The following is a 21859-nucleotide window of genomic DNA, read 5'->3' as shown; positions in this document are numbered from 1 at the left end:
TGCTTTAGCAATTTTTTTGATCAAGAATCTATTGGTCGGTTGGTTAATTTCGATTATTCGAGGCAATCGATCGTCAGAACTGGACAGAATGCCGACTACGATGAATCGAACTGTTGAATAATCGATTATCCCTTAATGGAGCGTATGAGAGGCGTTTGTGTTGGGTTAATGCAACTGCAATTGTAACTATTCTGAGAACACATTTAGACAAAGTGGGTTCATGGGCCGGGTTTTGAGTGGCTGAAGTAATCCGGGCTAAGTCACATCCCCAATGAGAACTTTAATCCCTGGGCGACCACTATCAATATTTGCTCAGGGCATCCCCGCCCCCCGCAGCTTTTACTGTCATGCGGACCCTCTAGGGATTGTTGCCGCTCTGAAACTGAGTGTTGAACTTCGTCCCATACAAATTGAACGCAATATTATAATATAGAAGCGAATAATGCAAGTTGGTAATTAGATTTCCTATTACACTCCATGTTCTTAAGGATGACTAATTATCGTCATTGCGCACATATGGTGAGCTTTTTTTCGCCCCCTCAAAAATACACTCTGTAAAATTGTGGAATAAAATGTCTGATTTTCCTTTTAAAAATGTTGGCAACGTTACAATCAAGGTACGCATTTTCCTAATTTCAGCATTAATATCCGAATGAAAAGTAATAGTGTGACATCACTCTTGAAATATCTATGAGAAAATTATTAAAAAGGTTTAAATTTAAAGGCGACTATTAAAGTATAAGTCTTAAAACTTGCAGAAACCCTCCAATTCTAAAACTTTATATCAATGATGCTTCATTGCTTTTTTGTGCTATAATATTCGTGATTGGCAAGCATGAGTGATCTGAAGAGCGACAATGACTAAGTTCGGCAATTATGCGGAAACGAGGGCCTTTAGCGTGGATTGAACTAGTTTAGGGGGTGAGATTATTCAAGGTGGAACGTGCTGCAATTCAGGGAACTGTGAGGACGGCTCAACTGCATCCTACTACACGTCGAGTAGTAATTATTACCGTGTCGCTAGCATGTGTAATGTCACGCATAAATCTTCACTGTTCGCTCTCGAATGTTGTCCGTCTCTCCTGGAGTAGCCTTTTCTTTAAAAGTTCGGCCGCTAAGTTAGGACCGTTTTATGGTCGTTCCTGTGTTCCTTTAGGACTACCCTACATCGAGGAAAACATCTAATTTAGACGCTATTTTAAGCGTTTATTTGAAAAAGGTGCCAGTTTGAATTAGTTCAAAATTGAGCTTTTGACGGAAAAGTAATCCTTATGAAATGAAAGGATTACTGCTAGTAACTGGAAGAAGAAGGAGAAGAAGAATATGACGAAGATGAGAAATAGACAATGACGAAGAAAAATATGAATAAAAAGATGAGGACTAAGGCAAAGAAGAAGACGGAGGCGAAAAAGAAGACGAAGGCGGGGGCAAAGAAGAAGAAGACGAAGGAGAAGACGAATGCGAAGAAGAAGGCGAAAGCAAGAAGAAACGAGAGCAAAGGAGAAGACGAACGTGAAGAAGAAGACGAAAGCAAAGAAGAAGACGAAAGCAAAGAAGAAGACGAAAGCAAAGAAGAAGACGAAAGCGAAGAAGTAGAAGGAGACGAAGAAGAAGAAGGAGAAGACGAAAGCAAAGAAGAAGACGAAGGCGAAGAAGTAGAAGGAGACGAAGAAGGAGAGGAAGTAGGAGAGGAAGAAGGAGAAGGAGTAGTAGTAGAAGAGGAACAACAAGTAGTAGAAGAAGAGGGATAGGACGAAGAAGATGCAGGAAAAGTAGGAGAATAAGAAGAAGAAGCTGGAGTAGACAATTCCCTGCATGATGTCATTCCAAAAGCTTGCAAATTACTGGAGAGGTGACGTGGGTCAGGGCGGGTGGCGTGGCTTGCACCCACCGTCCATGTGACCGTTGACTTTCTCTTGTATTGTTGTAAAATGGTCATGAAATTATTCAAAGAAATAACAGACCCACCAAACGGATATAAGGCCGGAGTCTGACAATCTGGTTCTCGGGCTTTTTATACTTGACAAGTCACCTGCAACCGGCTGAGCGTCCATTTCAACAGTCAATGTCATATAACTCTCGTTATGCAACCAAAATGACACCACGAGGTACCCAAACGGAACCATCAATGGCCTGCGGCAGCAGCGGCGTTTGATTCATCATTTCGTCGCCCGGTTGACAAAACGGCGTAATTACACACTGAGATGAGCCCGGAAAAGCATTAGATTATACGGCCAACAGGTTTCATCGCAGATTGTATTTAAGCCCTTATGTCAAAAGGGCGACGATTTGTCGTCGTACTTTTCGGTTTTGCATATCATAGGAGAAATGACATTTCCCCTTCAGAAATATCCGCTTGCAATATTCTACTCAATTATTAACATTATTATACATATTTTTATTTTAACGATAAGACATCAAGAAAAGTTTCAATTGTGCACGCCACGTAACAAAAATAATTATAATGGCTGCTGACTGTCCAGCTGCATAGAATACACACCCCCATAGGGTAACTAGTACCAAGTACGAGATTAATGTTAATCTTAACGTTACTTACGTCTTTACGTTAGCGACAAAAGGGATCTAGTGTTTGCTACTGAGTGTTCTAAAGAGCATTTAAAGCCAGACAGATTCACTGGCCACTACCCACTTTCATTTTTTTATCCTCGTAATGAGACCTAAACATTTAATTTGGAACGAAAGACAATTTTCAAGCATGCTATCTTCGTGTATTAAAGCATTACGTTACTCTGATTCACAATACTCAGTAATCACGAATTCTGGCATACAAGCAATACACTGATCTAGTAGCTACGACGTTCGATGGTCAAAATCTAATTAAACCGTTTGAATTTTGATTAGCTTTGCCGCGCTATGAAAGCACGATCACATTAACACGGCCAATCGGAGGGTTGATTCTTTCGAGATTGAGGTTACGTTTTTGTTTACAATTGAACCAGCGAATATATCGATCTGTCAAATCACGTGGTCACTGAATCAGTCTATACTGGTGGGTCGGATACCCGGTGCCAGGCGAGGCGAGACTCAGTACCGTGCGCAGTGCCCAAAAAACCCAGTTCAAATAGCGTCGCGGCGCAAGGTATTACGAAACGTCGCACGTTGCCGCGACGCGACGACGCGACGTCGCGACGCGTCGAGGGCTCTGACCAACAACAGCTGATCGTGAGCTCAAGTCGCCTGCGCGCATCGACGGTCACGCGTTGGGCGATGGGCGTCATTCTGCATCTGCACGTCATGTTCATCGTGCCGTACTGCCGTCACGCCGCCGCCGGTGCATATCCATTTTTAAACGCTCTTGAGGTGGGCACTGTCACTTGGTCGCGACCTGGCAACTCACAAATGCACCATCAACATCCATGGATCCGATAAAGCACAGCGGAACGGGCCATTGGGAAAGGACGGACACCGTGACGTGGCATGGTTTGCGATATATCGATTGATCCGTCATTTAATACCATGGCAAAGGATCGATAAACAGGGTTTTCGCAACGAGCACCTAAATAATTGACTTTTTGCCATAGCCCTGCGTCCACTCGTCAGAATGGCGTCAAAATGGAAGCTCAAAGTGAATCGATAAATACGATCTGTTCGCGAATGTTGATCAAAAAAGAGTCACGCCGCTCTATTTTGAGTTGCAACACTCATCAATAGCACCAAATCCAGACTCTGAGCCACTAATTGTTGAAATCCATTCACTTTGAGATTCCATTTTGACGCCATTTTGACGAGTGGAGGCAGCGCTCATAGCTTTTAATGGGGGAAAGTCGATAATTGATCTTTCATGCCACGCCACTGACTCAGACATGAAATTTGCGTCAAAAACTGTCGAAAGAATATGGCATAATGTTGTCCGCGTGTGTACAATTGCAAGGAATTTTTGCCTAAGAAAACATCTTTTAGGTGACACAATGCTGAATGCAGAGTGCGGTTGATGAAAGAAATCCAAGGGAAAAATCTTTCTCACAATCGGCCGTACAAATCTTGACGCAGGGACCTCCTCTATAAGATTTTGTTAACGTAACGCAACAACACGGCGTTAACTCTTAGCAACCAAATTTAAATATCTGTAAAACGATCGATCCTTCGTAAGGCAGCTTGCCTCGCCTAATATGGATGTTTGTAATGGATGTAAATCGGACATGACAAGAGACCCTCCACTGGTACCTTGGCAATGGTGGAAGCTTTTACTTTAGGGACTTCAGCATTCTACTGTTGACTTACCTACATGATTGATGTTCAACAACGTGTTGGCAGTTTCGTGTTGCAAACAAGCCGAAAACGGCCGAAGTTTGGGAAACTTGTTTGGCTCATGACGTCACCCGAAGCCCATCATTTACCATGTAGGTAAGTCAACAGCCGAAATTAGGGTGATGACTGTTGCTCCCTTATAATTGTCCATAAGGAATTGTTGGATCCCCGAAAGTAAAAGCTTACACCTGTCGCCAAGAGACCAGTAGAGGGTCTCTTGTCTCTGACGTAAATTTAATAAAAACAGTGTTGCCAACTAGCAAAATTGCTAAGGTGAGAACACTTTACTCCTGCTGTGTTTAAGGAGCTTCATAGGCATGATGTTAGAAATAGATCCACGCGGAGTGCCAAAACTGGTTCGGCCGAGTCATGAATCGTGACTGAATCAAGTTGCATAAAGCTCAACTAATGCTTTGAGCTTTCGTGCTCATGCAGTCGTAAAAATTCGCCATCGCTATTGCACCTACAGTAATTATTCAAGCTACATGCTCAGCACCAGACGTGCATGATTCAATGCGAGTGGCAAGCAACTTGAATATCGGTTGACATGTGATGAGATTAACAAAATGATCCCGGCGGCAACGCAACGGTTAGGGATGCATAAAAAGACGCTGAATGCGGATTGTTATGCATACCGGAACACACATGTAAAAACTGGAAGGCCTTTTGTAAAAAAAACAGACACGAAATGTAATAATAAAAAAAATCCAGGGGAAATCCGCAAGGAACAAAAATTAAATTAAAAAAAAACCCGGTACGTTCAAAATTATTTTATAGCCTCATTCCCGACCGGCATATCAAAACTTAAAAACTACTTTAAACCCGTTTCAGAGAATTTTGATTTGCCAGTTGAAAATGTGGTCATAGCGTATTTCTAAAATTTTGGTTTTTATTTAAATTTTTGTTTTGTTTTTTGCAGTCATTCCCCGGAAAAGTGTGTTTTTTGGCTGGTAAAATATATTTTTCAATGACAGAGGCCGCATGGACGGAAAAATAGGAATGTTTATAGGGAAGGTTGCATACCTCTTTTTTGCATCTCATGAAATACCCCAAGCTTTGGGAATGGAGTATCTCCTCTCGAAAAAATAAATCGTCTTAGGCTCAGTTCCTTCGTAATCTTTTTTTCCTGGAAAAATATCTATTATTATATAGATGGTGACAAAAACTCGTCGATTAAGAGAAGGGAAGGCGAAAAAAACAATAAAGAACCTCAGGCTTTGGATTTATAATCAAGTCATCGTTATCAAGCAGAACGGATGAACGGGTATTCAAACGTGGCGTGGAGCGGTGACTTTACCTGACTCACGGTTCGCCTTCAGTTTTCAGTGTAGGCAATACGAGCTTCCACGTGGTCGAATAGTGGTATCGCTCTCAAATGTCACGATTACTCGAGGAAGAAAGCATAGAGGATTCACCGAGCCTGTGATACATCACGCATTCCGGAAAGTTCAAATAGTTGTATCATGCGCCGTAAGAATGTGACGGAAGATTGAAATGGAGATAGCCTCCATGGACGCTGGGCTTGTCGATTTCCTCTGAAATTTTTGCAGTGGTGAATGCATAGCTAAAGTGCGCTTCAGCTACAATTGTATTTACAAATGGGTGGTCTTTTCAGGAGGACTATAATTAAATAAGTGGTTAGAAATGGACACAAAATAATAAGAACTATATGCAAAACGATAATCCGGGTATCGGAACTTGGCTGTTTTGAAAACGCTGAGTGCAAAAAGTAGACTTCCAAAATCTTTGTTTTTGTGTATCGAGGTATCCGTATGATTAAGAAACAATCAATAGATGAATAAATAAGTAAATATAAACAAGATATTTAAATAAAAAGATAACATTGATTTTAGTGTAAAAGTGCTTCTTTTGTGCCAACAGGCCTAGGTCCCTAACTTTCCCCTTGCTGGGCCCGCCCGCGCCCTCATGAAAATAAAAGTGATCTCTCAGAATAAGTATCAGAGAAATTCCGGTGCTTTTGTAAATTCAAACTCTTTTCTCCGCAATTTGTCTACATTTTCCATCTTTATCGAATGGGCCCAGGGACCCGCAGGTTTCTAGACCCGATTGGCGATCGGCACCCCAGCCACTCTAGGGAGAGGGTCAAAAAGTCGCCGAAAATACCTATTACGTACCTAGTACACTAATGACTCCTACATTGTGACGATATGGCACTGTCTGACCCGAGGAGAGGTTGATTAATACCTCAGTTGTTACAAGCAAAAGAAGTATGAAATGATACAGTTCATAAGTTAACTGATAATTTAATCACTTCCCCGGTTCAATTGAAGCTGTCACTTCCCCGGTTCAATTGAAGCTGCAACGTCATTTCGTAACGTATAAGGACGAGGACATAACTACTCCTCGCGATGAACCCTGTCGTCCGTATAAACCAATGCTTACCCGGTCTCATCTATAAGTGTAGGCAGGCCCGCCACAAGGGGGGGGATACTGGGTCCTTGGTACCGGGGCCCGGGCCCTGGAGGGGCCCGTGACGCAGGTGACAAACCACTACGAATTCATGTGTAACCCTTGTCTTGTAGGGAAAAGTGAAAAAATTACCCTAAAAATTCCGCAAAAGGTGAATAAAGTTTCAAAAACACGCTAGGGCACTATAAAATTTTTCTTACTTTTTTAGAGATTTTCAAGATTTTGAGTATATGTAGAATGATATTTTTAGTAACTGTGTTTCATTTTCTTCCGTTGTCGGATGCTAAGAGGCTCCTCTCTGGGCATCCTCGACTTCAATGGCTTAACTCCCTTGCCATAGACGTACGAAAGGGGAGTCCAGGGGTGTCCGGCTCCCCACAGAATTGAAAATTATCATCTGCTCCCTCAAAAAAAAAAAAATTCATAGATGTTTTGAATGCAACAATTCGAAAGTTTTCGGTGCTGAAAGTAAACAAAAGGGCGTAATTATTCTGCAGAAATTGATGGAAAATCTCCATCGTAAGAGCTTCATAATGCGTCCAAATAGATTTAAAATTTCAAAAATTTCCCGGGGGAGGCCCCTCGGAACCCCCCCCCCCCCCCCCCTGTGCTAGGGGCCCGGGCCAGAAAATTGGTACCAGGGCCCGAGATGGGATGTGGCGGGCCTGACTGTAGGTTTGGTTTTTTGTCAGCGGAGCGACGCACAGTGTATCGAGTCAATTAGAAAGGTCGGTCATGAAATTTTTGACTAGAACGGCAAGTTTTGATGTTTATTTCGTCCCATTTTAAACTTTAAAGGGTGATTCTAGATGACAATTTCGCGAGGAAACCGATGGAACCACTTTCAGAACCTCAAAGTTTTCTATAAACGGAGTTATAAGCGTTTAAAGTTTCCAATTTTTTCCGGCCTTTCCTATTGACTCGATCCATTGTGCGGCGGCGATTTCCCCTCCTAGTGAGCGACCGCGTCGCGGCAACTCTCTCCCACCTCGGTTGCCACTCGAGCTGGAGCTGCCCGTGGTTGCCGGGGCGTGCAGCTCCTACCGGGGCGCCACAATCGCTGCTCGAGGACCCGTGGCAACCGGGGCGAGCAACCGGCAACCACGGTCGCCGTCGACTCGCGTCGTTGCCGCGGCGTTCGGGTCTCTTCGACCGCGTTGCTCGCCTCCTTGCCGCTCCAACACCACTCGACAACCCGGTCGCCACATCGATCGCCCCTCACTCCGTACATCTGCGTTTCCACTCAGTACCGGCTCGACCTTGGTTTCGCCTCTGTGTTGCTTCCACGCCAAACGGTTTCTTTAGTTTCAACGCAAATTCCTTCTCGCCTTTCAACTATAGTTAGTTTCGCCACGTTCGATTAGTATCCGGGCAAAGTCACGTGAAATCAGTTTTCTTCGGGTCCGATGAACCTCCGCAGTTAGATAGTTCTTCCGTTTTCTAGTCACCACCCGTAACGTTAGCAATTTGACGAACTCGTTCCGTCCACTTTGACGTCGCGAAAGATTCCTGATTCACACTCTGTATTGTTTCTATTTCTGGGTGTAATTACAGTCTATCGGTATTCAATTGATTTAATTACTTGAGACACTTAAGACATTTCTCTTTGCCTTTTAACTCGAGTTAGTTTCGCTAAGTTCGATGAGTATCCAGGCAAAGTCACGCGCAGTTTGAATCAGTTTTCACCGGGTTCGATGAACCACCGCAGTTTGATACTTCCTCCGTTTTATAGCCACCACCCGCAACGTTAGCAATTTGACGAACTTGTTCCGTCCAATTTGACGTCGCAAAAGATTCCTGATTCACACGCTGTATTTTCTATTTCCAATTAGACTCCATCGGTATTCAATTGATTTAATCACTCAAGACACAATTAAATACACCGGTACCGGTGTTTCGGTAGTTGAGCTAAACCACCTTTGTGTCGAATGGATAATGAACCTCCAGAAGGAAATTCTAAGACTTGAAGCTTAGTTGGGTATTTCTCTTCGGTTCTTCGGTCTTCGGGTTCGATAAAACTAGCGTCGGCACCATTCCGTCGACGACGAGGATGTCGACGCCTGAGCGGCCGCGCTACAAGCGCAAGTTCGGCGGTTTCGTCCTGCCCAAGTGGAACGACGCGCAGACGGCCAAGTTCTTCCGACTGTACGAGAAGCACCGCTGCCTGTGGGACATGCGGGACCCGGACTACCGGAACATGGAGGTGCGGGCGCAGGCCTACCAGGACATGGTCCTCAAGATGGGCATGAACTGCAGCGAGGAGATCATCAAGCGGAAGATCAAGAACATCCGCACCATCTACGCCCGGGAGCTTAAGGAGGTAAAGCGCACCAGGAAGGCCGGCTGCCCGGACCGCGCCTACGTGCCCACCCTCAGCTGGTACCACGAGGCGGACCGCTTCTTGAGGAATATCGTCAGCGAGAGACCATGCAGGCATGATGAGGTGAGTGCGAGTAAGCGCAAGGGTGAGATAGACTAAAATACCTGTATACGGGAGAGTATTGCCATATCAGTGTTGCTCTCTGATTGGTTCATCAGTTTTAGGCTGTAATGGAGCCCCAAAGTTGGACCAATGTGAACAAACCCGATCCAGAAGAACGCGTATTATCGGCTGAGAAATGAATGACAATCACACTCAAAGGTTAATTTTCGGCAAAAATATTCATCAGGTTAAGTCAATTCAGAAGTTGGATATAAAAAAATTTCTTTTACACCCAAAATCACGTCTAGAACTTTGTAGAACTTTTCCGCCATCTTGTTTGCTTACATTGGTCCAACTTTAGGGCTCCATGATAGCCGCCCAATCAGAGAGCGGCACACTTTTTCTGTAGTAAAAATATTGAGATGGGAACACTCTCCCGTATACAGGTACTCTGAGGTAGACAAACGTGAGTCGAACTTGGGCAGACGCGCGGACGGCTATCAGGGATGACAGGGAACTCGGCAAAGCGACTGCGACTAACGCGAGATGTATAGAGAGAAGCCTCGAGTCTTTGGTGACCGTCTAGGGATATGTTTTTCCATGCAACGCTGATAAGGGCTGCAATGGCATGACGCGGGCAGGCAGAGGAGTTAACATACTCTTGACCGGATGGGGGACCCAGGGCGTAACGCTGTAAGGAGCCTTTGCTCCATTGAGTTCAGCTGGGGCTTCTGTGGAAGAGCCCCATCACGGCATTTTTTTTCTCTCTTTTTCTTTCATGTCACACTTGGTGGTTAATGCATTCCGAAAAATACAGACGCTTAATGAGGAAAAAATCGGAGAATTGAGTACTATCAGGGTGGGCCCAAAAAGAGCTTCTTATCGATATAATACGCTTTTTACTATCATTGAAAATCTTTTAGGGGTAGATTTTGTACCATGGCAAGTGAAATAAGCTTTTCCTGATATGGCAATTGCTATTGAATTTGCACAGGTTATCTTGTTGATTTCCATGGTTGTAATCAATTTTTTTAAGGTTAAAATAGTCCAAATTTTGAGTTATTTTTACGATTTAATTTTAAAAATTATGAATCAAAATCACGTGGTGTTTTTTAGTATTTCGCAATCGATAGAAAAAAGTTAAAATTTTGAGTGGAAGTACGGCCAAGTCAACTCTATGGGGACCTCAGCCAGCGCCACGCTTGAGCCATGGGTAAAACAAGTACAATTTATTTCTTATCGACTATTCCCTCATTTCCTTCATGCGTCCATCTATGTAACCAAAAAATAAATGATACCAGTTGCCAGGAAACAGTGGATCTTTATTTTGCATCAATGCCGTGCGCCGCACAGTGGATCGAGTCAATAAGAGAGGTACTTTAAACGCTCATAACTCCGTTTATACAAAACTTTGAGGTTCTAAAAGTGATTCCATTGGTTTCCTCGTGGAATTCACTTCTGGAAGCATCTCTTAAATTGAAAATATGACTGAAGATTAAAATTTGCAGTTTTAGTCAAAAAGATCATATCCGACCTCTTTAATTGACTCGATCCCATGTGCGCCGCATCGTGTAAGAAGGCGTGCACGCCGTATGAGAGGAACAATAATACTTAAAACTTCAGGCAAAAAAATTAGTCCAAAAATAGTGGTCGTACATGTTTTTTCATTCATTCCAAATGCATCAGCATTAGACTTTTGCCAATGTATGAAGAGGGAGGAGGAAGAAACTTTAATGAGGTATTCTGAAAGGGTCCTCACCCCCCCCCCCCCCCCCTGCCACCTCATATCCTCACTTGTGTTTACTGTACACTTATTATTACTGTATACTAATTCTCAACCGGTAGGCGATGTCATGAAGGATATATGAAGTTTTAATTGTGCGTTTTTAAATCAAGAAGAACCATCTCTATTGTGACTTCGGACACTTGAGACCCATAAAAATGCGCGCTTAACAGGGCCCATTTCACAACGGGAATGTTTTCTTTTGATTTCAAAACGTCCAATTTTGACCAAAATGTGTCCAAGTTTTGCCTATGGCGAGAATCAGGGGAGTATGCAGTATGAGCCACATATTGCGGAGCTCCTAGAGTTTTAAAATGCCCTTTTTTAGATGAGACACCTTAAACTAAATTTGGGGCATTATTCAGAGATCAATTTCTGAAAATTCACGCGGAAACTGCTCATAACGTATGTGCTGTACCTCATTTTAAGGAGATAAGACTTCTCAATTTCTTAGTAGGGTGGAATGGATTTTATATGAAGAAAATGGTGATTTTAGACTGTGGGCAGATCTCAGGTTTCGCCTACAAAATCGAGCGTATGCAACCCGGCCTACCGCAAAGTGAAAATAGTTGCATATTGAGTTCGAACCCAACTTTGTGTGTCCTTTCATCGTTCTTCGCGTCATCGTATGCATTACCACGGTGGATGACATCTTGAGCCGTTTTTTAACCTGGAAACTCCAATTTCGGGCACATCTTATTAAGTTTCGCTGATTCATAAGCTGAGATCACCACACAAGTGGTAATCCTGCGCTTTCAGATAGAGCCCCATTCTCCTCAGTTCCCGCCATACAACCAGCCCGAGACAGCCGGTGTTCGAGGCCATCAAACTCGGATCGCCTAGCCAGGAATCGAACCGTACACCTCCTAATTACAGAGCCACTGAGCCTACACTGAGGAAAAGCTATGGCCTATGGCTTATAAAGCAATTAGTGACCCATATGGAAAACCGCTAATAGTAGTAAAGGCAACATTTAATAATAGCACATATACCTTACTTATGATATATGTACCTTAGTATGGTACGTGATACCTCAATATGGTTCAGGTTCACAGACCGATAATTATTGGTTCATTTACGACCATTAGTGGTGTCCCATTGGTTTATAAAGCCTTAAATTTTTCTACGTGTGCAACTACCACACCACAGGAAATTGACGCTGACCCATCAAAGTGTAGTCTGTCAAAGTTGTTTCATTTTGCGTTTGCAGGACGACCAAACGCAAGAAGCGACGGAGCATCAGGAAGAGTCGATGGACGACGGACAAGGGGACTGTCTGCCTTCGGAGCTTTTGGAGGGCGAGATGATCGAGGAGGAGGACGAGTTGGAGGAATACGAGCCAGCGATGAGGCAGCAAACCCCTTTACGACTTGGGAGTAGCCTCAGCCACCACAGCCACGGCATACGATCCCAGAGGCGCTCCAAGCTCCACCCTCGCCGCGGCCCATCCAGACTCGCGCGCCCCTCCAGCTCAACCGCCGCCCAAAAAGCCCTCTCCAGGATCTCACAAATTACCAATACCTCCAACCAGGTAATGCATCACACACTGAAAAAAAAAATCTCGGTGTTTTTACAAAGAAAAGGGTAAAATTACCAAGAATTCAGGGTTCTATTTGATCCCAGTTTTTTCGTGGTAAAATTACCATTTATGGAATTGGTAATTTTACCAAGAAATCTCGGTAGAATTATTGAACTTTCTCGGTAGTTTTACTGGACCTTGGTAAAAACGCCAATATTTTTTATCGACTGTGGTAGAATTACCGAGATAAAATGGCAAAGTTACCGGGAATTGATTACCAATAAAAGTGGTATTCTTACCTGAAAAAAACAGTAAAAATACCGGTTTTTAGGTAACTCTACCAGTCTGTCTTGGTAAAATTACCAATTATTGGTAAAACAAGTGAGATGGTAAAGGTACCAACGGACCTTGGTAAAAACGCCGAGAATTGGTTTCAGTGCAACATTCCTCTCCGTGACGGTAAAAAAAAATCGTTTAACGTGCTTAGGGAGACAATAGATATCGACGGTGTAAGTCCGCAATCACGTATCTCGTATCTCGTTTGCGTTGTCTGAAAATCTCCGCCTCTATGTTACTTTTCTAAAGGAGAACAAGTTGATATCGTTGGACGAAATTTTTTCAGAATTTTCTTCGCACAGAGGAGAAAAATCACGGCAGTTTTAAAGAATTGCCGTTGAGTATTTTTCCGTTTAAAAAGTAAAGTATGACAGAAAGTCTGCGACGTCTCAAACCGAGTTATGTGATTGCTGACTTACACCGTCGATATTCTCTTTTGGTACACATTATTTTTTTTTTCATCAATTTGAATGAGAATAATCCATGTAGAGTGCAAACATTCCAAAATCATGAGTTGAAAAACGCTGACTCCGCGAGTTTAAATATTAGATCCAAACAGAGCGAAGCGGCGCGGCCAGCACGCCTCTGCCTCTGGCGCCTACAAACCTAAGTGAATACTTCACGCATTGCGCAATGCTTGAAGTATCCACTTAGGTTTGTAGGCGCGTTTCGCGCTGGCCGCCCGCTCGCCGTAACTATTTCACAAATTATGTGTCACCCAGTGTCATACGAAATTGAAGGCGCTCCAACATATTAATAATGATAATGTAGTTTTCAGTTTAAAAAATAAAGTATGACAGGAAGTCTGCGACGTCACAAACCGAGATACGCGATTGCCGACTTACACCGTCAACTTGCTGACCCTCATTATGATAAAGATTGGAAATTTTAGTGAAATACTTCATGAAATTTCACGAGGCTGAAATATTTCATATTTTTTAGGGGCTAGAGTATGCAACCCGCACTCAAACACCCCAAAATAGAAGAGAATCACAATTTTTACATTTTGCGAAACATAAAAAGGAACTCGTATTTTTCAATATCTTTCATAAATTTCTAAAATTTCATGAAGTATTTCAGGTTAAATTTCAATATTTTATCTCTCATGAAATTTTGCCACCCTGTACCGGTCAGATGTGCGTTTGTTACAGGTGGACGACGAGTTCGCGATGTTCGGGAAATTGGTCTCCTCGCAGCTCCGCTCGATGCCGCTGGAGCGAGCCATCGTTGCGCAGAGTAAAATCCTGACGTTGCTCACGGAGGAGCGGGTCCAGTGGCTCTCCGAAGTGGAGCAGGAGAAGCATGTCAGCACCATCGTCCACATCGGTGGTGACGGCCACGAGTACATGGAGCTCCACCAGGAGGAGAGCCAAGAACACGAAGAGCAGGAGGAAACTAACCAATTGTAGTAGCTCCGCCATACCATCCCAAATAATGGAGGTCCTTCATGCGTCAGGGATTTATGTTTTAAGTACTTTTTCTAATGTCAAACTTAGCGAGAAACACGATCGTGCCATTGATTTCCTAGAAACGAACTCCAAAGCTCTAAAAAATGAGGTCATTGTGGAGAGATATTTCTCGCTATACCCTGAGAGTCGACCCTCAATATCCATTCAGATTTTCCACGCACAGATAGAGAGCAAATAAGATAGCAGGAAAGATGCCTTGGTTCCAATGTTGGAGTCTCAAAGAAAGTGGCAACCCTCTGAATGTGCTTGCTCCATATCTTTGCGTGGATAGTTCAACTGAAGAGGTGAACTCTCAGGGTAATGTAGGATTTTCCCTTCATTTTGACCTCAACTTTAAGAATTTTTTTCGAGCTTCGGAGTTCGTTTTAGAGACGCCATCGTGTTTCTCGCGAAATTTTACGAAAGGATCGCCTAAATCGCAAATCACTCTCGTGCAAGAGCTCCATTGCTGCAGGCTCATCGGGCACGATCAATGCACTTGAACAAGAGGGAGGTATCCAAAGGTCGGTGCACATGATGGGGAAAAAACTGTGTAGAATGTGCCCAATATGACACCACAGAGAAGCCAAGTGTCAAATTTCGGATTTTTTCACCTAATTTTAAACGGAGGATCAAAAAGGCTTATACTTCCTCCTTTTTCCCTGACTATTGACACAGAATTTTATGCCCTCACTTCAAATTAGGCTTTCTCAAGAAAACGTGGTCGACATACTCCCAGATTTCTGCCTCGCTTCTTCGTCAATATTTGAGTAGAAACTTCCTCTTTTTGTGTGAAATCTAGAGATATCCGAAGAAATTCAAAGAACTTTGAATTCCTATCAATTTTTACATGTCTGAAATTATGTTACGCGTACCAGTTTTAGTTTTGAAAAGAGAGTACACTATTTTTACCGTAAGATTCGCCTAATTTTCGACTAATTGATTTGGAAATTCGACATATTCTTCTTAAGTCTATCAGTCCAAAAAGGTAATGTTTGTTTTTCGAGGTATCCTTCTTTTACAAGTAAACACTATTTTTTTTTCAATCAAAGGAGGTTGCATTTTCATATTCTTCCTGAGAGTCTGATGAAGATATTTTTTTAAGTCTTAATTTACTATTTTCTTTAATTCCTCCGCTTAAGCACTTGTCTTGTCACTACACCGTGACATTGAGTTATCTATATCATTCAACGAAACCATATAACGGCAAATTTCACCATTTTGTGAGTCTGTTGCTGTGTTATTTAATATTGCAAGCACGCAGAATTTATTTTTTGTGTGATACATTGAATGTTGTGTCTTGTACATGAAATTTCTTGTGGATTTATGTTGTTTTGTAAAATAACAAACTATTTTTATTATGTTCACTCAGGAGTTAAAATATTTTTAGATTCCTTTCCATGAGTCCAAGTATCAAAACAAGCATGTGAGACAAAAAGCTGTGCTATTAGTAAAAAAAAAAATTAGGAGAGGAGTCATTGTTTTTCCTTTATTTGGGGTCATTTTAAGATATTTTGACAGGGTTGCACAAGTGAAATGAAACTTATGAAAGATTGGAAATTTCCTTAAAATATTGCATGAAACTTCACAAGGTTGTGAGAAATTTGAAACATATTTTTACGGGCTGGGTATGCAACACGCGCTAAAAAAACACCAAAAAGCTAAATCTATTTACTTTTCCTTTAACTTCAGATTTTATTTCGGAAATATTTCTCAATAACTTTCACTGAAACATGAAATATTTCACACGTATATAGAAAAATTGCTATCGCAGAATCGTGGGTTTTGGGCTTTTCCGTACATATTTACCTGTCTTCACTAGTTTTCTATTTGATGACTCGAAATTTTTCAAAGAAAAAAATTGATTCTATTGGAATTTACTTCATTTTAAGAACTTTTTACGGTGGCAAAATCCCTTCCCTCGGGCTCATTTTGAGTTCCTGTTCAATTTTTGGTGCAGGCACAAGCACCAGCGCGAGCATCTTCTCTGAATCAACCTGGCCAAAACTCGGTCAAGTCGTCTCCGGACAAGACTGCGTTGTTGTCATGTCGCTCAGAAAAATAGATTTCCAACTCTGGAAATGCTCAGTTAATGGGAATTAATGGAACGGCGCGGCAGTAGACGGAGGACTGACCGGGAAGGATCGCCGACCGCTGCTGCAACCAACTTTCACTGATCAAGCTCGCTCCATCTCAGCTGATGGTCCACCATCCGCCGACGTAACCGATTACCTTAAATCCCAATCGGCATCGATGCCAAACTATCAGAAAAGAAATAATTTTTGTCTGCCAAAATCTACAGTTTCCCATGTATGCCAAACTCAAAACTTAAAACTGAAAAACTGGTTGAAACGTATTTTGAAACCAAAATAGAATTACCTCTAATAGAAAGAAGTCATTTTTAACGTAAAGGTTTTAGTATTATTATTTAAGGGGAATGACTTTTTCATTCATTCAAATACCTGGTTTTTTTATCATTCGTCATTAATGACGAAGTTGTAATTCTTACGGTGAAAAAAAAACTGATTCCAATTAAAAACCATACCTTTCTCTAAAAAAAATCTTTGAGAAGATTTATTTTTTACCATTTGTCAGTGTTCATTAATTCCATTACAATTAGGTGAAATTCTTTTAAAAAAGAGACTAACTAAAATATCCACGTCTATAAAATCCATTATGTCGCAAGAACTCATTGTTAAAAATTTATCTCAGTAATATATGTAAAATATACCTGAAATGATTGGTATTTTTCATTTGAAGTTCGCACTGTTTTCCGCTACCTTAAAATAAAAACGTACAAAATACAAAATTATATGTAAAACACAAACGTTGATTTCATGATTGAATCATTGAGACATTCAATATAACTGAGGTTAAGTTTTACATGTGAACGTTGATTTTTTTTAAAATTAATTTTTAATTCCGAACTTTTCGTTAAAGCTCAAATTAGCTTAAAGTGCCATGACCTCACAATTTTTTGGCACTGACTTAAATAACGCTGACCGCAGTGTCAGATAATTATTTTTAAAAAAAATGCTCCTTCAAATTTTACCAGTTATAATGATCCCTAAGCCTCATCGAAACCACCTACAAATATTTAAACCGTTCTGCGTATACACGATGAAATCATCTTTCTTAGTAAATTTGGTCATGAATCTATTTGTATCGATACAGGTGCTACATATCGCAAAAATCCAGGCCGCTATTTGTGCGGGCAGAAATTTTCACGAGAAATGGGTCGAGGGATCTTAGGAGGAAACGTTCCTGAATATCCCTGAAAATTTTGTTTCCTTGAAAAATGTCGGATCATGGAGGAAAGGTGTCCGCATGCAAATTTCCTGAGTTTTGTTGAAAAGACCGTAAACTACCGCGCATGTAAAATGCAAAGTACAAGAACAGTCGCCACCGCTGTATTGTGCATGATTATGCCTTATGAGATATTGAGACAAGAGGAGGCGGTATTTCGTCACCGAGTTTGGCACTCGGGGACGATGTCATATTGCGAACCTAATGCCTGTATCTCAAAAAAGAACTTGGTCACCAATTAGAACCCATGATCCGCTGAACTTTTTATAAGCACGCATGCAATATTAGCCTCTAATAAAAAAACTAATATGTTTTAATAACAAAACTATTCAACAGTTGATGCCAAGGCAAGGGCGACGTACTTTACCTCGCACCGGCCTCAAATTCGCCTTATTCATGTTGACTAAAGGTGTATCACCATTTTTACAGTCTTGGACGGTATTGTTATGCAGTGTGATCCAAAAATCCCGCACCACCCTTTGAACTTGTTAACATATTGAGATAGAGATTTGATATTTTTGAGAGTGCCTGTAAGTTGAAGAAAACTACTTTCGGAACGCCTAAAAATTTTGGGGAAATCACCTTGTAAGAGCGTGAGGTATACGGACCATAACTTTTGATTCTAAAGTTAACCGCACTGTATGCTAAAAGAATCATTGAAATAACACAAAGTATGAACTTTTTGTCCATTTGAAAGTCTCAATTTATTATATAGTTGCAAAATTGTAGTCATTCAAAAATTTTGAGAAGCTCAACATCATCGGGCCACCGTTTCCGGTTGATGATAATTAGTGACCTCTGATTTCCGCTGATGAGTTTCATTTTTCATTGTCTTTCCAAAGATGTCTCATCGAAAAGAGTTTTTTTCTATGAAAAAGGAAAGCAAAAATCAACTCGTAGCCAGCCCCTTCAGTTAGAACTTTATTCTTAGCAACCCTTAATGAGTGATACATCATCAGAAAGAGAGTAAAAAGAAGAAACTTTATAGTGAGAACCAGAGTTTTCTCAGAATTTTTCATTTTCTTATCTAATCAGATACCTATGCACTATTTGCCTCAGTTCACATCATTTGATCTAGAAGAATTGTGAGATTGAATATAAATAATATACTTATAATGTAATGTGATAATTTATCACCAATCCTAAGTGGTGTCCTGATAAATTTATAATCTGCAAAACTTTGATTGGCCCTTTGGAGCGATGATAGATGGAGACTTGCACCAGAATTCCACATGCTTTATGCTCTTTTTACTGATAAAGCACAATAGAGGTTTGCGATTCGAAAAACAGAAGAAAAAAGAAGAAGAAGAAAATGTTTGTGTACGTGCTCCCGCTCACTTCCACTCCCCCCCCCTCCGAAAGTTTTGAGGGGGCCTAAACTAAATTTGTGGGCCAAGGACCTTTCTCAATTGGCTCAAAAGTTACAGAAGCTATGTGGAACTTTTGGATCACCGCGTATGAGCGACAATGCTCATCTGCAAGTAAAATTCCCAACAATGCGACGAAACATCTAGTGTTCTTACCCCGCGACCGCAACCTCAAAACCTCCCATGAACACTAGTAATTTATCCGAACTTTGCCAAAACTGGCGCGAGGAATTTTAGAATCCTCGATGATTGGCACATCCTAAAAGAATGGATCGTTGATGTTGGATTGGCCATTGAGTTTAGTGAATTCGTCGGGTTCACGGCCTTAAGTCTGTGGTGGTCAGCACGGATGCTGGGTTCACCGACATTCGGGCCAAGGTTCGCGCTTGCTTTGTGCTTTGTGGTTAGCTGTGAAAGTATAAGAAAAATACGCTGCTCGTAAACAGGCGCATTGAACTTTCGACATTGTAAACCGAAACTCAATGTCACATTAAACGTCAAGCGCCACCGAAAAAAATATTCTTGGATGTTAATCATTTCGATCGTTCCACCGGTGTCATTTGTATTAAACGCGCATTTCACCTTTTGCGAGACGAAACTACTCACTTTGATGTGGCGATCGGGATACGTGTGGTGATAACTTTTTTTTAAAAAAAACGCACGTTTCTTACGTATGCCGATCATGAAGTGAGCGAGGATGTGTATCTGGTCAAAAAATGAGTTTGTTCGATTTTGGGCCGATAAAAGTAATCGGAAAGAGTCCAGGCTCAGCAAAATTTGTGGAGCCCGGTTCAGAGTTCAGGCACAGGCTGTGAACCGGTCCGAAAGCATTTCAACTTAAAAATCAATACGCGGTAATCATAAGAGGAGTTTTATGATGCTCAGAAGATGAAAATTAACCGAATAACTGAAATCTACAGGTATCGAATTCTGTTGAGCAGAAAATAGAGCAGCGTCTTGAAGGAATGACACGACCGCTGTAAAATTTATAAAATTATGACTTCTGGAGAGGCAATCGATATTTGATTAAAGAAAGCTTCAGTTGAAAAAAGAAGAAAGAAAAAATTAATTATACTCAAACTTCCTTCAACCCTCATTAACGTGTAACTTAACCCAGCGTCCAGGGTGATTCATTGGAAAAACAAATCTACTTCCACGTTAGGTTGAATAATTTAGCCTACATTTACCCGTAAATGTGTGTTCCTCGAGTTCCTTAATTTCAGACAATTTAGACTGAACAGAGCACCGGCACTTAGCGATTGAACCAATCATGCAAAAAAATTACCTGAAAAAAATAAAAATATAAATAAAAAAATAAATGAATGAATGAATAAAATGCGTCGTTGTGTGATTGAAGAATGAAGCAAGCATTATATACATGACAGTTTTTCTCTCTTGAAGTTCGGAAGTTTGTTCGTGCCACGTTGGTTATGACTCCTGACTTGAGTCGTTGACATGTTTTTGCAGAGCTCCGCGCCGCGCCGAGTCAGCTTCAGAACTGCCTTCCGAAATATTTCAACACGTTTAATGAACTGTTTCTTCGCAATCGCAGAGCTACGTCAGTTCAAGCCAACTGCCCATAGACATGCTTGAAACATTTTACAGAAAAAAAGAAGGGAGGATCTTTTCCAGTCCCAGGTCTATTCTTGTAATCGTGAAATTTTAACCGTAGTCTCCGAGTTCTCACTTCAGCCTGCCTTGAAGGACTGCCGATACTTCCCAAGAGGGGGACTAAATTTTGGGAGGTTCCTCATTGCCACAGCGCGAGATAATCCTGAGCCAAGTGGTTAGCGCGTCAGATTCTAGGTCAATTGGCTCCGGGGTTCGAATCTCGAGAATGGTGCAGAATTTTCACGGAACTGACGAGTGCTTCTGCCGAAACAGACTCCGTTCGGCTTTAATTCTTGAAAATTTGAAAGGCCTGGAACATGGATATGTCTATCAACCTGATGTATACGGACACTGAACGACACCCATAAATGGTTGTAGGTTCCTAACAGAACATGAAGCCAAATACCCCCCAAAAAAAGATGTTGATCTGACGGTTTTTTTAACTACAATGCGCACACTAAATCGGTTTTTGCGATGTTGAGTTTGTTGGGAAATTGGCCGACCCGATGGATAAAGCAGGTCATAAGCTGGCTTCGGCGGTACCGCGGTCGGACGGTCCACACGGCGGTGACAAAAATTAAAAATGCATTCGGACTTATTCGAAGTGTCATTAAAAATTAATCTAGCTGGATAAAATCCGTCACTCATTGTCAACTCTCAATCGGGATTCGGTCCCGAACCGACGATGACGCGCAACCACGGCTTACGCCGTCGAAACAACGTTGTCACGTTTCGTGAATTAAACGATTTAAATCTCGACTTAACAAAACTAGCTAAACAATCTAATCAGCATTTTTAAAAGTGGGACAGTCGCTCAATCAGGGACCGTTCAAGTAATCGTAAGGGCTTTATACCCCCTCCACCTTCCAAAGTATCGGTAACACAACCTGTCAGCTTCCTTTTGAATGGATGAAAAGACTAGCTTGAACAACCCCCAAACCACTTCCATTTTCATAAAACAACGGATAAAGCCTGAAAAATAGTAAAACATATTTGTATTGAAAGTTATATTTTTAAAAAAAATAAAAATAAAATAAAAATAAAAATTCAAATAAATGGGAGGCTTACGTAAGAATGAGCTTGATCCTCCCCAGCAGATGATTATTGAAACCCTGGTGAAAATTGGCGATAAGAGCTGCGTTTCAAAATACCATAGGAATTCTTACAGCCGGCTAAAGAAGGCTACAGAAAATCATATAGCTGGCTGTAGAACGCGGATAAAATCATACGGCCGGGCTATACGAAGCGATAAAACATTATATAGCCGGGCTATAGTTCCTATCGCCGGGCTTTACCTTTTATCGCCTGGCTGTTGCTTTTTCGCCATCGATTATAAAAGGCTATAAGAAATTGTGTAGAAATTCGTGT

At 41.6% G+C, this 21859-nt stretch overlaps 2 protein-coding genes across 2 annotated transcripts in view; one reads left to right on the top strand and one right to left on the bottom strand.

The window, feature by feature from the left end:
- LOC109044053 (inactive hydroxysteroid dehydrogenase-like protein 1) overlaps nucleotides 1-21859 on the bottom strand; it is a 67742-nt gene that overhangs the window by 37885 nt on the left and 7998 nt on the right. The gene's annotated exons all lie outside the window — the stretch shown is intronic.
- On the top strand, nucleotides 7934-15574 carry LOC109044054 (uncharacterized). The gene is made up of 3 exons (XM_019061542.2): nucleotides 7934-9142; nucleotides 12115-12435; nucleotides 13911-15574. The coding sequence occupies exons 1-3, from the start codon at nucleotides 8750-8752 to the stop codon at nucleotides 14166-14168; spliced, it is 972 nt and encodes a 323-aa protein (XP_018917087.2). The 5' UTR covers nucleotides 7934-8749; the 3' UTR covers nucleotides 14169-15574.

Source organism: Bemisia tabaci, chromosome 1, assembly GCF_918797505.1.
Source record: "Bemisia tabaci chromosome 1, PGI_BMITA_v3".
NCBI lineage: Eukaryota > Metazoa > Arthropoda > Insecta > Hemiptera > Aleyrodidae > Bemisia > Bemisia tabaci.
This window is presented reverse-complemented; position numbering and strand designations above follow the sequence as displayed.